Source organism: Anguilla rostrata, chromosome 18 (genome assembly GCF_018555375.3).
Source record: "Anguilla rostrata isolate EN2019 chromosome 18, ASM1855537v3, whole genome shotgun sequence".
In the NCBI taxonomy this organism is placed as follows: Eukaryota; Metazoa; Chordata; class Actinopteri; order Anguilliformes; family Anguillidae; genus Anguilla; species Anguilla rostrata.
The window spans coordinates 24939487-24955946 of NC_057950.1; the positions used below are offsets into that span (position 1 = coordinate 24939487).

Genomic DNA, 16460 nt, shown 5'->3' on the forward strand with positions numbered 1-16460 from the left:
CAGCCTTCGCCACCGTGAAAGAAACCACAGTGGTTTCACCCGGAGTGTGACGCCTTCCCAAGCCCATTATCTCTAAATGTGCCCCGCGCTTCGAAGCCAAAACGTTTGAGCCGGCCTATCGGCTGTCGATACTGCGTGGCGGTTTCTTTCTTTGTTACGTTTTTCTTTCTTGCAAATCCATCGAACAGGAACATGTGAGAGTGAAACCCCGCCGTCTCTGTAAAGGGTATTGGGATGCCTGTATTTAACGACAAGGCCTTGTTGTCACGTTGCATGTGTGTGTGTGTGTGCTGTGTTTGGTGCTAACTGCTTTGTAATCTGCTCTGGTGGTACAGTGGACTCTTCCAAATTTAAATTTTGGTCGTGTAGTTGAGAACGTGTGTTGGAATCCGTGTGTGGCCTCGCCACACGAAACAAAAAACCCCCGGCTTTTTGTTTCGATAAAAAACGCGGGAAATCGCCGGCCTGGCCGAGACGCGGGTTGAATAAAAACGCGTTTCCGGAAAAACGCGGGAGAGCAATCGAGCCGAACGATGGAAACTCCCCGGCGTTCTCCTTTATACCCGCTTCTCAAAGGCGGTCCTGGTTACCCATCACCTTCGGCGGGTTTTTTTCTGTGTGTGAGAGAGAGAGAGAGAGAGAGGAGGTAAATGGAACGCGTGGGCCTGGGGTTTAGAATGGAAGCCGGTGGCCCAGCCGAAGGGCCCCAGACGGGCCCGCCTCCCACAGGTACATTCTGTACCAGCCAGTCAAAGCCCAAAAACCTGCCCGCCAGCACCCCGGGTGACACCCGGCCCCGCCTCCTCAGAGCCGCCGCGAACCTTCAGTACGCGCCGTGCGGCAGCAGCGAAGGTGGGGGGTGTGGCTTTGCCGTTCTTTTTTTAGGGGTTCGTGCTTTAAGTTCTGGATTTGATTTATGGTGGTGGGGTGCGGGGGGGGTGAGATTTAGAGAAGGGGTTGGGTTTTTCAATGCATTAGTGTAATTGCTTAAACCTCAAATTGGTCTATCACTTTAATTATTTAGTGTCAAGATGTGGTTGCTACACAATATATTATATATTTACCGTGTTAAGGTTTTTTTTTTTTTTTAAACGCGTTGGATAAATTGAGTGTGTGTTGTCTGTGATACAATAACAGGCAGGTAAGGCAGACAGAAGGGTTTGCTTAAGTATTCCAAAGCTCACTCCGGTAAATGACTTACTTAATAGAGGGTTTTATCTTCTAATCTTTGGAGCATCGACCGTCAGTAAATGGTGTCCAAAGTTCGACAGTGTGTGATAGGAACTTTGATTCCAATCAAATAAAAGCAGGGTGTTGTGGGTAGAAGCGAGTCAGACAGAATTTTTGGAATGGATTAAAAGGTTGGAGCATCTCAAAGATTCTGTCCGACTTCCCTATACCCAAATTCCTTTTTCTTTTTTTTTTTTTCTTTGTAAAGCCTACCACCGTTAGGAGAGCTTGAGTTACTTGTGTTATTTAAGACTATAAGTGCCTGTAATTCTGTGGGGCCAGGGGTTCAGGATATTCAGTGCCCTTGTAATCATTCACATTAACTGCAGTGTCATGGCAAGAGCATCTGTGCTCTTAGTCTTGTGCACAAATCTTTGTGTCCGTCCCTGTGCCGAGGTTGGGACCTGAAATTAGAGTCGAATAGCCCCCCCCCCCCCAGAGTCACGGGGCACGGGGGGTTGCCGGGCTGACCGGCCTGTTTGGTCCCGGGGTTCCTGCGTACGGACCGCGACCCAGGTTCCGGTGTCCCCGATTGCGGCGGCGTCGACCACGGCGCGGGCGGCGCGTAATTGGCCGCTGCGTCTCCCAGGGCGACGGGTTTTCGTTTTCGCTCGCGCGCCGGCGCCACCTCTGGACAGCCGCGCGCCTGCCTGTGTCGGCCGCGCGTGATTGGCTCCCCTCCGGCGCTGTGATTACACAGCTGGTGGGACTGCGGGTTGATGAGGGGGGACGACGGAGGAGACTGTCGGCTAAATGGAAGACAAAGAGAAAAGAAAACAGCTGAGGTGTTTTCGAAATCAATTCGGTTTGAGGAAAACAAGAACGGTGTTGTTATTTTGCAGAATTAAGGCTCGTATCGCCACTGCAATGCATCAATATGCCTTTTCTCGCTCCTTATTACAGATAACAAGTTCACTCAGTTAGCCGAGCGAAAGACCTCTCCATTTTCGATGTATAAAGAGCACCAAGGGATATTGAAAGTTACTTTAAATCTCTCGCCAGGAATACAGTTTTTTTTTTTCTCGGCAGAAGCATAAATTCAGCGATACCTTTCTTCGGCGCCACAAATGAACTCACGAAACCAAACAGCTTTCGCGGAACAATTGCCCGCGAAGAGCGCTCCGATCGTTTCGAGCCATCGCCGGCGATCGCGGGCGCGGCCTGGTGCCATCTTCTCCAGCGCGTTACCCTCCGCGCCACCGAACCGCACTCCGGCACTCGCACGCTAGGGCGGCGGTGCAGTATAGTGGCCAGGGAACCGGGGCTTAGTTGCAGGTTCGATTCCCGAGTGGGGCACTGCTATTGTGCCTTTGAGCGGGGTGCTTAACCTGCGGTGCTTCACTATATATACGGCTGTATAAGTGGACGCTATGTTAAAAATAATGTGGGAAAAAAATGCCAAGTCTTGAAAGTGACTGGAATGTATTGTAATGGCATGCATAACAACGGCATTCAGTGTGTGTTCTCCAGCGTCTGTTAAACCAGATTAATTTCACACAGCTTTATGAATATCAGTTGATAGGTCTTGTATGCCCTCTGAAAAGCTCCGCTATCTAATTTAATTAGAGGACGTATTCAACATTCCTTAATGAAAGAGGCCATTTTTGATCCCGGGTGAGTTATAGCATCTGGTCAGATCTTAATATCTGTTGCTTAAAATTGCTTGACATAAAGTTATACACCCTAGGGAAGACATTACCTATATATTACCTATTATATTAGTCATCAGTATCATAGGTAGGTTACTTCAGCCAGCAGGCGGTCACATATTGTATACAAGACCCGAGGATACAATTAGTTATAGGTACAATATTTCAGGAGACAGGAATGTACTAGGACATTGCAGACAGTGGTTTTAAGACAGGTGTGTAGTCTGACCACTTGAAAGCCATCTTGTATCGCTTGGAATATAAACAGCAATTAGATTTGATGTACGACAATCAAAGTGAAGTGCGCGCTTCGTGCTTTTGAAAAGGCGCTTCGTTAGTCTCCAGGTGCGGTCGCTGCTCGCTCGCTCTGATCGTCTGAAAGGTGATTTGGTGCAGGCGAGCCCTTCCGAACCGTCGTTTACCTGTGAAAGGTGCGTCCTCTGCTTCAGCTTTCACCAGCGAAAGGATCGGCGGTTGTTTCGTCCTCCAGCTGGAAATGGTCGTTCATTGTACCGTTATCCCTCTTTTGGGGATAACAGGAATTTTAGCAGCCAAATGAGAGCACAATCTTTCTTAGCTATACCCTGTAGTCCATTCACAATTACATTTATTGAGTGTATTACGTCATATTTTCAGTATAATAATAATAATATGGATATGTCAGTAAAGTCATGAACATCAATGACGTGTGGCCAATGTGCTGTGCGTATATTGAAATTAATGTGGAAATTGGAAATGCAGAATGATGAATTGCATTCATATAATGCCTTGCCATATCGTGAGATCAGCTTGCAAGCAGGAAATGGTCCCATTTACCAGGAATATAAAGTATGTGTTTAATGGAGTTTCTTAACGAAGAAACACGTGCAAGCCACACTATGGTGAGTGCGCTTCTCGCAGTTAGAAAGGTGGGGTCAGATTTAATATAAACCGATCCCACTCTTACCAGCCTTTAGATCCTTAGCCAGAGAAAATGGCCGCTCTTTCGCCTGGCTTCTGGCTTGCTCAGATCGGATAGATCGCCCTACCGGCTCGCCGTTTTTTTCTTGCCTTTTGCGACCGAGCGAGATTCGCTGGTACGGAGTGGTAGCGCGGCTCCAACGTTATTTGGCGCGGCCAGTTCGACGGTCGAAAACGAAAACGCGTGCGGGATACGCGCTCAGCGGGCGGGCAGGAAAGACGCGCGCTGCCTGAGGGGGGCCGCTTGGGGAGCGAGGGAAGAGGAGGGAGAGATGGAGGGAGGGAGGGAGAGAGAGGGAGGGGGGGAGGGCAAGCTGGAACCGCTGCTCGTTTGCTGCAAAAGCTGTCAGGTTATATAGCTGTCCGGGCTGGCTCTGAGGGAGACCATCTGGAAGGAGAGGAGAGGAGAGGTGAGGAAAGGAGAGGGGATGGGAAGGGGAGGAGAGGAGAGACAAGGAGAGGAGAGACATGGGGAGGAGAGGAGAGGAGGGAAGGGGAGAGGAGAGAAGAGGTGAGGAGAAGGGGAGGAGAGGAGAGATGGAGACAGGAGAGGAAAGGAGAGACAAGGAGAGGAGAGGGTTCACCTCAGCAGGGCCAGCCTGAGTAATGCGTGTTCCCGGCCCGAGCCAGGCCCGGTTTAACCGCGGAGAACCTCCACGCCACACGCCTCATTTTCCCCTCCACGGGGGGCCTTTCTTTTTATGTCCTCCCCCCCGCTGGCCACGGCGGCTGCAGTCCCGGAGAGTACACAGCGCCGCATGGAAACGAATCGGGGGGTTCGGTACGCGTCGTACAGACAGGGCTGCTGTCCCAAAAGTGAGTCAGCCGGAGAGCAGTGGGGAATTCTGGGTGGTGGAGTTTTTTTATTTATTTATAAAGTGCCCCAGGTTTATGGCAGAGAAACGAAGGCAAAATGCAATCAGCACTCAGCAATCAGGAACAGGAACAAGTATGGTTCAGCTTGACACAGGAAATAGGTCTCTGTGGGTCTGAAGGACTCCAGATCTTCAGCCATGCTGGTTGTTTACCGGGGAGAAGTGGGAGTGGGGGGTGGGGGGGGGGGTCTTTTTAGCCGTCCCGACCTTCCGTTCTCCTCGCCGTTACGTTCGGGATAGCCGCCGCAGCGCCCCCTCGGATTTAGGAGGGGAAGATTAAAGCGCCGTGCAGTGCGGGCTGCGTTCGCCCCGGCGTCTGTCCGGTCACGTCCGCGCTCCCCGCCAAGGTCGGCCCAACCTGAGTATAAAACGCGCCGCGTTCATCATGCAGGACCGCGGTGGGGGGGCGTGCCGGGTCTGGAGTTCCTGCGTGCTCTTTCCTCCTCCGGCCAGACCCCGCGGGGCCCCTCCTGCGCCCGCCCGCCCGCCTCCCCGTCTCCCAGGGAGACGCGGCGGATGAACGACCGCGCGTCCCCTCCGGCGCTGTGATGTCAGGGCTCAGCTCCCGCCGAGTAATAGCATGTGGCAGGTCTGTCCTCCATTACAGGCGTAATCTAATCTCGCTCTCTATCTCGCTCTATCTCTCTCTCTTCTGCTCTGTCTGCCCCTCTGCCTTTGGTGGTTGTTTGGGTTTGTTTTTTTTTTTTTTTGGGCTGTTTGGTCTGGTTCTTTTTTGTTTGTTTTTGTTTTTGTTTGTTTGTAGTCCACCGGAGAAATGGCATTGAGATTGGTTTTGAAACTTTAGAGATATCAAGGTTCAAAATGTTTTTATTACTGGGGAGCTGACCAAGGCAAACATACTGATTTTATCGTTTTTTTGGCTCCATCAACAAAAATAGTTTCTTCAGAATACTCTTAGCCACTCGAACAACGGTCACTGTTACCAGGCTAGGCTATGAACAAACGCAAAGACTGAATAGTTGGCTGGCTCAAATCTAGCCACCAGGTTAACTCATCTGCAGGGCACTGTTTGTTATTGTGTACATTAAACGGTATAATTACATTGAGTGTACGGTTGTTAAAGTAGGAGTCCAGATTTCTGTAATTTCTGTGGTTTAAAAGGGATTTTAAAAAATCTTAATCTCTCTCTCTGCCTCTCTCTCTCTCCCCCTCTCTCATTCTCTCTCACTCCCTCTCTCTCTCCTCTCTCTCTCGCCCCCACCCCCCCTCCCCCAGCGCTCCATAAGGACATGGGGTCCTGCCGCGCCGCCACCATCACCGGCACCCTCTCCCGCATCTCGCTGAACGACGAGGAGGACGAGAAGGGCCCGGAGGGCCTCAGCTTCTCCACGCTGCCGGGCAACATCATCTCCAAGGTGATCATCCAGCAGCCGCCGGGCCTGCACATGCCCATGGGCGTGGGCGACCTGGGCGAGCCGTGCCACGGCGACGGCGGCGGCGACCTCCGCCGGACGGTGTACCTGTGCACGGACGACGCCGTGCGCTCCTCCGACCAGGAGGTGGGCGGGCACGAGCTGGGGGGCCACGGCCAGCAGGGCCCCATGATGGAGCCCGACTACATCGTGATGCCCCGAGGCTCGGGCAGCGCGCCCACGCTCATGAAGGACGACGGCAAGATGAGCATGGGCATGGACGCCATGGCCCACGAGCGCCTGGCGCACTACAAGGTCAACCCCGATTTCGGCATGGGCCCCGGGGGCATGGAGCACATGGCCATGGGCCTGGACCAGCCCTTCTCCTCCACCGAGCATGGGCAGAGCCTGCCCTTCGAGCCCCGCACCGCCGTCAAGAACTTCCTGGCCGAGATGGAGGAGAGCGCCGGGATGTCCAGGAGCGAGACGGGGTCCACCATTTCCATGAGCTCCCTGGAGGTACACGCCACACCCCCAGGGGGGGGGGACAAACCCAGGGCAACCGCTTGGCTGGACTCCGCAAGTCTTTAGCAATCTGTGTCGTCTGGCACTATAAGCACATTATTATTAAGCACATCCTTCCTGCTGTAATGTCCAACTAAACACGTTTCCTGGGGTTCAGTATTCCTTTTCCGGACAGATTCTTTTGCAAAGTCAGCTTATCGTGGGGCTCAAATGCAATATTTGTCCAAATAATTACTGTAGCTGTAAAAGGCTGGATTTTTTAAGACAACGTCTCTGATTGACTTTTAAATAACAGTAAGGTCTGTAAATATTTGATGACACAATTTTTGTTATTTTGGCTTCACGGTCTAGCACATTGGATCGGAAAAGAATGAATGTTTTGGGTATTTACATCCATATCCTGCGATGCCTGTAGGAATTACAGCTGTTTGGTTGCTTAGCAGTGTGTTTGGGGTCATTGTCATGCTGCATTGTCATGTTAAACAACTCCTTGGTTGCTTAGCAGTGTGTTTGGGGTCATTGTCCTGCTGCAAGTTGAAGTGCCATCCAATGAGTTTTGAGGAATTTGTTTGGATCTGAGCAGATAACATATTTCTGTATACTTCAGAATTCATCCTGCTGCTGCTGTCAGCAGTCACATCATAATTGAAGACAAGAGAGCCGGTTCCAGTAGCAGCCATACATGCACAAGCCATAACACCCCCTCCCACCATGTTTCACAGATGAGACAGGGTGCTTTGGATCACGAGCAGTTCCTTTCTTTCACCACTTTTTCGAGGTTAACACTTGTCTCATCTGTTCGGAAGACTTACAGAACGCGACAGTTTTTTATTTCATTTTATTTTCAACGTTAGTTTGTAGCAAACCCTAAGATGGCCGTGTCGTTCTTCTGGGTTGTATCTTGCGCTGAACGCTCTGAGGTTCTGCTGGCATAGCCTTTCTTATATATTTGGTTTTTGAAACATCTATGCCTGCATCCTGCAGAGAGTTCTTGATCTGTCTGACAGGCGAAAAAAGGTTTTTCTTCACAATTCAAAGTATTCTTCGATCAGTCACCACAGTGGCCGTCTGTCATTTGCTATTGCTCAGTTCGCCAGTGCATTCGGGCTTCTTAACAATGTACAAAACGGTTGATTTTGACGCACCCGATGTTTTGGCCATGTCTCTAATTGATTTATTCAAAATGTTCAGCCTCATGATGGCCTGCTTTACTGGCATTTACACATATTTGATCCTCATTTTGAGAAGAGAAACAGACTCCAAATGCAAATGCCAAACCTGGAATCAATTTGTTAGCGTTCTTGTGCATGAACTAACGATGCGACGACACACAGCTGGCCAAGAAACAGCTGAGCAGCCAATTACTTTGGGACCCATAAAACGAAAGGACTATGTACGAAAAGGGTTGTAATTCCTACATGGTTCACCCAGCATGGATGTAAATACTATCAAATTAAAGCTGACAGTCTGCATTTTAACCTCATATTGTTTCATTTGGTTTCAAATCCAATCTGCTGGACTACAGAGCAAGCACAACAAAAAGTTGTGTCACTGTCCAAATACTTGCCAAATAATTGTGATGACACCACCATACATATTGAGATGGGTTCCATAAAACATCTTTTTTTTTTCTTTTAACAGCGAAGAAAGTCGCGATATTCAGACTTGGACTTTGAAGTAAGTATAGTTTTACCTCCTGTGTATTTTTGACTGCCTGAGCATTAGTCTGTGGCCTGGCTATCACTAATCTGCGCGGTGTGTTAAGTCAAACGCAGCCTGGCTAATACTGAACAGTGATGAGTTATCTGCTCCATTCTTTCCCCTGTAGGTACTCGGCTAATACAAACATTAGGGTGCTTACCATAAGTCTCTGTGGATAATTTCACTTTAGAGCGATGGCGTGCGCTGCAAACGCTAAAATAAACTGCTTAGTTCAGTGTATCAAAGATAATCCCTGTACAGTGTGCTTTGATAAACTCTGAGTGAAAACAGGTGTGGCGTTGAATGTAAGAAAATCCCTTTTTACAATTCGGCTCAGAGCAGCTAGTGCGTTCGTAGCCCAATGTGTACCTTGCCCCCGCAACGAGTTTAGCTGAAGTGCTAGCGCTGCCACAAATTTTAAAAAAGCCACCTGTGGTCTCCTGACTGCGGCTTGCTAGTTGCAGAACACCTTATGGGACTGGATCTCCTCCTGATTACATGTATAAGTAAAGCATATAGTTGTGACTGATCAGGTACAGCAGGTCGCGGGTGGGCTGGGCCAGAGGCGGGGGAGGGCCGCGTTCCGGTGGGCAGTTGGCTGATTCTCTGAACCTTCTCCCTCGCAGAAAGTGATGCACACCAGGAAGAGACACATGGAGCTTTTTCAGGAGCTCAATCAGAAATTCCAGACTCTCGACCGATTCCGAGACATACCAAATATGGCCGGCATGGTGAGTAACAGGAAATGGGGCGCTAGCCGAGGGGGTGGGGGGGAGGCCTCGTGCCCGTGCTAACGCACAAACCTGGAAGCATGTAGCTGAGTGGATTAATAGCGATCCGGCTAATGGCTTCTGGAGAATCGGGGAAAAAATCTTTGTTTGCCTTGGAGCATCGGAGAGGTGGGTGTGTGCGTGTGCGTGTGCGTGTGCGTGTGTGTGTGCGTTTGTGTGTGTGTGCATGTGCATGTGTTTACGTGCGTGTGTGCGTGTGTGTTTGTGTGTGTGAGCGTGTGTGTGTATGTATGTTTGTGTGCATTGTATGTGTGTGTGTGTGTATATGTGTGCGTGTGTGCATGTGTATGTGCGTACGTGCCTGAGTGTGTGTTTGTGTGGGCGGGGTTTAAATGAAGGAAATAGCTCCATACATGTGTCTGCATGTCAGGAGCTGCTTCGCTTGTCTGTTGCAATGCACCTTTTGAGAAACAGGCGCGTTAGCTGCGCAGGCTCTCTTCTCCTCTCCCTCTGTTCGGGTGACTAATCCCCGCGCGTGGTGGATGCCTGCGGAGCCGATCTCTCCCACAGCCCGCAGATGAGATGATTGTGCAGGGGGCTCGTTCTTTTTTCTTTCCGTCGAAGATTGCGGTTAATCTGGGCCCTCGTACAGTCACCTGCAGCGTGTGACTGTAGAAAACGTGTGTTCCCCCGCTCCCCCCCGTCGTCGTTGCCCTCACAACGGAACATGCCGCATCTGTCTCCATGGAAACTGACGCATACACCTGCATGTTCCTGGATTTAGTCCATTTTTATTCACACGTAAGAGAATGTGCTCGATGCTGCCTCTGAACGCGCGCGCGCGCACACACACTAAAACACACACCCACACACACACACATACACACACACACAGGCGTCAGTGCCTCCTTTCACTCACTTTTCAATCAGCCCACAGCAAGATGTCATTTGCAGCTTGTTGCTTAGTAACTGCTGCAAGGATGTTTGTATAGAAACGATAAATGTTTCCTCCAACCCCCCCCACAACTGCCACCACCCACGAGAACTCGGAGCAGAGCTGTCAGCAGGAGAATCTGAGCCTATCTGATATTACCTGGCATTCTCCTGAGACTGGCTGCGCAAGAGAAGCTGGGCTGAGAATGCTCCCCGGACGCCGGCCGGCGTAAGAGGCAGAAGCAGGGGCGAGACGCGGCTGCGTTCTCATCGCCTTCGCGGCAACGCTCTGGTCTTATCGAGAGCCGTTACACGCGTGAGTGAGGGATGTAGGGACGCGGTGTCCATGCAGCTGGGAAGGCACCCTGCAGCTGTGCAAACCTGCAAGCTCCGCCCTGGCGCCCTCTGCTCCGCCCACTGCTCTGCATTTCTTTTTCAGCACAGGAGGAAAAAAAATCATAACCTGAATTTCTAACTGTGGTGCTATTTGCATATGGCAAAATTAAATTAGATATTAAGCTGTCTCTTTTTCTCTATCTCTCTCTCTTTCTCTTGCTCTCTCTCTCTCTCCCTCTGTCTCTCTCTTTCTCTCTCTCTCTCTCCCCCCTTCATTTTCTGTTCCTCCTTTCATTTGCTTCCTCTGCATCTCTCTCTCTCTCTCTCTCTCCATTTTCTGTTCCTCCTGTCATTTGCTTCCTCTGCATCTCTCTCTCCCTCTCTCTCTCTCTCTCCCTCTCTCTTTTGCTCTCTCTCTCTCTCTCTCCCCCCTTCATTTTCTGTTCCTCCTGTCATTTGCTTCCTCTGCATCCCTCTCTCTCTCTCTCCCTCTCCGTCCCTCCCTGCTCGCTCCCCGTAGGAGAAGGCGATGCCGAACAAGAACCCGTGGGAGAGCTACAACCCGGGGAGCGAGTACCAGAACTACGCCACTATGAATGTACTAGAGTCCCACGCCAAGGACTCGCTGGAGATGACCCCCGCGGAGTGGGAGAAGTGTGTCAGCCTTCCCCTGGACGTCCAGGAGGGGGACTTCCAGACGGAGGTGTAAAAGGCGGGGGGAAATGGGGGGCGGGGGCGGGTCACGCTTTGCAGGGGTGGGTGGGGGGCCCGGGGGGGTGGGGCGGGGAGCGGGGACGGACGCATTTTGCACTGAAAACACAACGAAAGACTTTCTTTGCAGCCTTGGCATACATATCCGGACTACACTAAGTATGGCAGGGACGTTATGTGCCAATACGTTTAAAAAAAAACAAAAAAAACGAAGAGAGAAAACGAAAAAACCGAGAAAAAAAAACGCTACAAAAAAAATAAAAATAAAAATCAGTGTTTCTTTTGTATTCTCACTAGTGTTCTTAGTGGGGGGCAGGCAGGTGTACAATATTTACCATCACGTGTTTAAAGTACCTGTGGAATGAATGGGTGAAAAAGGTAATCTTTCTAGATGAAACCTCAAAAAGACAACGGCATTGCGTTGTCCCAGCTTCCTGAGGCCCGGTCTTTATTTCTGTGTTCCTGGGCCTGGAAGCACAATGTATATATTTATGCAGGTTTTTAAAAAGTTTATAACAGTCTGTTTGGCCATTACTACACTTTTTACTTTATAATATGAAAAAAAAGGGGCAAAAGGATTTTTTCTGTCATTTAAAAATGAATGTTTGTCGAGCTACATTCTCCATTGCTTTAAATGCAATAAAGGTAATACTCACTTTTATATGAATAATATATTTCACAACTTTATTACTGCAGGTTCCGCTTGAAGGTTCTCAGCAAGCTCTCTCATCTGCAGCCCTGTATAAAATATTTAAAACAAAATGTTGTATGGTGTAAATAAACTTTTGTCTACATATGTTTTACTCGTGCCGATTTATTTTGATGAGAAAAAAACTGCCGACCTGGTGAAAAAAAAATAAAATAAAAATAAAAGAGTTGAAAGAAATGTTAACGTTTGGAAACGGAATGTAAATAAAAGAGGAAATATGTTGTAGTATTGCTTCAGAGGGTCTGTCCACTCAATCTCATTGCACTTGCGGCAGTGGGTATTACAAGCGTCTTCGTTTTTGTTTTGTTAGTGTTTATTTTTTTGTGTTCCGTATCATTTCTCTTTCTCTTTAGTTTAATGTGATGTCAGTGTGTGAGGAACCCGAAACTTACCGTGGAGTCAGAATCAGGAAAATACGGGAACGCACCACAAAACAAACTTTACAAAAGACAGGAAAAGTTTATTGCGATCACACTGGCCAGCAGCAAGATCACTGAAACTCAACACAAGTTTGCACTGTGTTTTCTTTTCTGGTTTAAATAGTCTCATAGGGCCTGACATTACATACAGTGTGCTTTGTTTACAAACAACGCAAGCTCTTATGTCCTGCATCTTGCACCTTACTCGATACCTTATGGCTAAACCCAGGCACCCCTTCTATGTCATACGTCTTATACTAAATCATAGCTCTCACACACACACACACACTCACAGACACACACACACACGCACACACACACACAGACACTCACACACATGCACACACGCACACACACACACTCACACACACGCGCACACACACATACAGACACACACGCACACACACACACACACTACTCTTATAACAAGATTAAACCCATTAAGAGGTAAGGGCCCAGTTTTCTGCTGTGTTTTCTTTCAAACAGCAGGTATTTGGCAATGCTGATCCAGGGTCAGTTTTACAGGCTCAGAGTAGCAGTGCTGATCCAGGGTCAGTTTTACAGGCTCAGAGTTGCAGTGCTGATCCAGGTCAGTTTTACAGGCTCAGAGTAGCAGTGCTGATCCAGGGTCAGTTTTACAGGCTCAGAGTAGCAGTGCTGATCCAGGGTCAGTTTTACAGGCTCAGAGTAGCAGTGCTGATCCAGGGTCAGTTTTACAGGCTCAGAGTAGCAGTGCTGATCCAGAGTCAGTTTTACAGGCTCAGAGTAGCAGTGCTGATCCAGGGTCAGAGTAGCAGTGCTGATCCAGGGTCAGTTTTACAGGCTCAGAGTAGCAGTGCTGATCCAGGGTCAGTTTTACAGGCTCAGAGTAGCAGTGCTGATCCAGGGTCAGTTTTACAGCAGCTCTGGGCCCACACTTACCGTGGATCTTAGATTAGTATCACTGATTCAGGATCAGTTTTACCTTTTCGCTCATTATGGATAAGGTTTGGATATGGATGGGGAAACCTAGTCCTGTGTAAGTCCAGCAGCTCTTTGTGTCCTTTCTATGGCTCTGGAAATCTGTCAGCAAAATGGCCACAGCTGACGATAGAGGCAAACTGTGTGGTAGCTGGACTGGAGTTCCGGCATCTGTAGAAAGTATCATGGCTACACCCTTATTTCACAATGAACATGAGTACAATGCCACAAAATTACATCTGCGAGCTATTGTCAAATACACGTTTATTTAAGAAGTTGCTTTTTTACAGTTATGTAGAAAGTAGATGTAAGTATATACATGTAATTTTACTTGACTGGCCATCTGTAATCTCATACACATAAGAGCAAGGTTTCCATACATGCAAGTGTAGTTGCGGTTTCATGTACACAAGGCCAGAAGATAACTTTAAAATAATATGTGTGCAGTTATGTAAACCATTTGTGACAAGCAAGTTAAAAAGGTGGTAAAAGCATTTTTTTATTCAGCAGAATATGAATGAGTTAGTTAAAGAAGTCACAGTTTCCAGCGAGACATTACAGTTTCTAAATACAGATTATATGCAATCTATTTATTGAACTGTAATAAAAATCATAGCTAGCCTTTGCTTCACCTTCCATATTGGATTGCCACAGCGTATTCTATTCACAAGACCTGGTCAGCACCAGCAATGATCTTTTATGACTATGGCTGCCTTTTTGAAAAAAAAAAGAAAATATCTACCTTTGTTGCCATGGAGACAATTGAATGACTAGCTTTTAAAGTTCCATATCTTTCTTCCCTTTCGTGAACAATATGAAACATAATGATGTCCAAATGTCACTGTGAACCACTGTGGTCATCTTTGTGTTTTATTTTACCAGATGCATTACCTGATTTTTATTAGAGTAGTTCCTTATTCACTGAAAAGAATTGTAGCTGAACTGTATCAGACCTTTTTCTATTATTGATTTAATAGTGTGTATCTTTATATAAGCCTTATTAAAGTGTAGTTATCATTCGTTCAGTAGCTAGTTTACCTGTCAAAATGAATTAAATGCGGCAGGCAGCAAGGATTAAAGCGATGCATAGCATGTGAGCAAAGCATGCTGGGTAGGAAATTGTTGGAGGCATTTGCGTAGAAGGAGGAATGCCAGCAACATGTTGATTCAGTCATCATTAGTTAAGGATCATCAGTGAGAACAGCAGAAAATTTGTATGTGGAAATATTTGGAAATTAATGATTGTATAAATCAAACAAGTGGCATGTATATTTATTCACATTTTAAGCTACAGCATCTAAAAAAAGGGTACATCAATACCATAAGTGGTGTGCGTGTGTGTGTCTGAGTCTGTACAGATAGAGAGAGCGAGAGAATATGAATATTCAATTTCATGTTAGGATATACAAATAGTATTCACCTGGACACGCAGTATATTGTGGAAATACCTGATGCATTCAAGTGCAATTAATAATTAGCATATTACCCGATGGAAATAAATGAACTCTAATTAATCCTGTCATTAGCTGTGAGGCTTAATTGCTTAATCGCTCTGTGTGACTGCGAAGAAAGGAGCAGGTGAGAAGTTAACCAGCCCACCAGTGCGTGTGTGTGTGTGCGTGTGTGTGTATGAGTGTGTGTTTGTATGAGTCTGTGTGTCTGTGTGCATGTGCTTGTGTGTGTGTGTGTGTGTGTGTATGTGTGTGTGTGTCTGTGTGTCTGTGTGCATGTGTGTGTGTGTGTGTGTGTGTGTGTGTATGTGTGTGTGTTTATTGATGTTTGAAATATTCATGAGCATGCTCACATCTCTCTGCTCTTGGCACGGTGCCCTGTGTCCACGGCAACAGGACACCCTTCAGAAAGGGTGAAATAATGTGATGGTAATGCCCAGGTCCTAACGGCTCAGAGGGGATTAAAGTCCCCAAATCCATCATCATGCCTGGTGCCATTCTGGCTCTTTAATGATTACAAATATCGCCCATCGGTGCAAAGTACATTCAGCCTCAACACCTCACATTGTGTCACACCAGAGAGGAGGGGGAGAGGGTGTTAGCATCAGGGATGGATGTATAGAAATGCACCCAAAATAGTGGAGCGAGGGGGGTTACACATTCAAGTGTGTATATACGAGCATGCACGCTCAACTGCTCGTACACATTTATTCTCATGCAATTTTACAGGCACACAAACAGTAAGCCTGCCCACACACACACGCACACACACCACACACGCACACACACCACACACACACACACACACACACGCACACACACGCACACACACCACACACACACACACACACCACACACACACACGCGCACGCGCACACACACGCACACACACACACACACACACACACATGCGCACACACACACCACACACACACACTATAGCTGCTTCGGACACACTAAAATGAGACGTGATTTCTGACTTAGCCTCTCTCTGCAGACAGAGGGCCCCAGTGTAGAGAAAGCACCGACCGGAGAGGCAGCATATAATGTTTCATTTTCCTCCATCCTCCCGCACACGCTGAGCAAGCTGCGTCTTTCAGGGAGGGGCGGTGGAAGCCGTAGATAGCCTCGCCGCAGGAGCAGCGAGCCACCACTGACTCTGAGGAGCCCGGGAGAGAGAGAGGAGAGAGAAGGAGAGAGAGATCGCAGAGAGCTGAAGCCGAGAGAGAGTCGTAGGGAGGGGGGGAAGAGTAGAGGTGAGAGAGAGGGGAGAGCAGGAGCGGACGAGAGGAGGGAGAGAGAGAGAGAGAGAGAGAGAGGAGGGGGGGAGAGGGAGAGAGAGGGGGAGAGGGATAGAGAGAGGGGAGAGAAGGGGAAGAGGGAGAGAGAGGAGAGAGAGAGAGGGGGGGAGAGGGAGAGAGAGAGGGGGGGAGAGAGAGAGAGAGGGAGAGAGAGAGAGAGAGAGGGAGGGGGAGAGAGAGAGAGAGAGAGGGAGAAACGTGGCATCTTTCCAAAAAAGCCTGTAGGAGCAAGAGGCGCTCGGCCAAGAGCGCACACACACACACACACACACACACACACACACACGGCGGATGTTTATACACAGACTCGACAGGCTGAAGTTCCACTGTGCGTCGCTTGAGGAAAGCCTGTTGATTGATCGGCGCGGTCCACCTTAAGAGGCGTATTTGCCTGATTGGCTGGAATGCGTGGCAGCGTTCCGCTGACTCATGCATGGCCGGCCAATTAGCTGATTATGCGCTTGGGTTAGGACCCATGATATTTAAAAAAAAAACCTTTTGTGTGGGTGTGCCTGTGTGCGTGTGCTTGTGTGTGTGTGTGTGTGTGTGTTCGTGTGTGTGTAGGTGTGGGTGTGTGTGTATTTGCGTGCGTGCCT

General features: G+C 48.5%; 1 protein-coding gene across 7 annotated transcripts in view; it reads left to right on the plus strand.

Annotated features, from left to right (window-relative positions):
- adgrb3 (adhesion G protein-coupled receptor B3) overlaps window positions 1-11897 on the plus strand; it is a 202591-nt gene extending 190694 nt beyond the window's left edge. For 6 of the 7 annotated variants that reach the window (XM_064316723.1, XM_064316721.1, XM_064316722.1 and 3 more), the window contains 4 exons: window positions 5951-6606; window positions 8254-8289; window positions 8940-9044; window positions 10834-11897. In XM_064316723.1, coding sequence (XP_064172793.1) covers window positions 5951-6606; window positions 8254-8289; window positions 8940-9044; window positions 10834-11022 — 986 coding nt within the window. In that variant the 3' untranslated portion in view covers window positions 11023-11897. The remainder of the gene's footprint in view (window positions 1-5950; window positions 6607-8253; window positions 8290-8939; window positions 9045-10833) is intronic. The other variant, XM_064316727.1, reaches the window with a different exon arrangement.
- Window positions 11898-16460: the final 4563 nt, after the last annotated feature.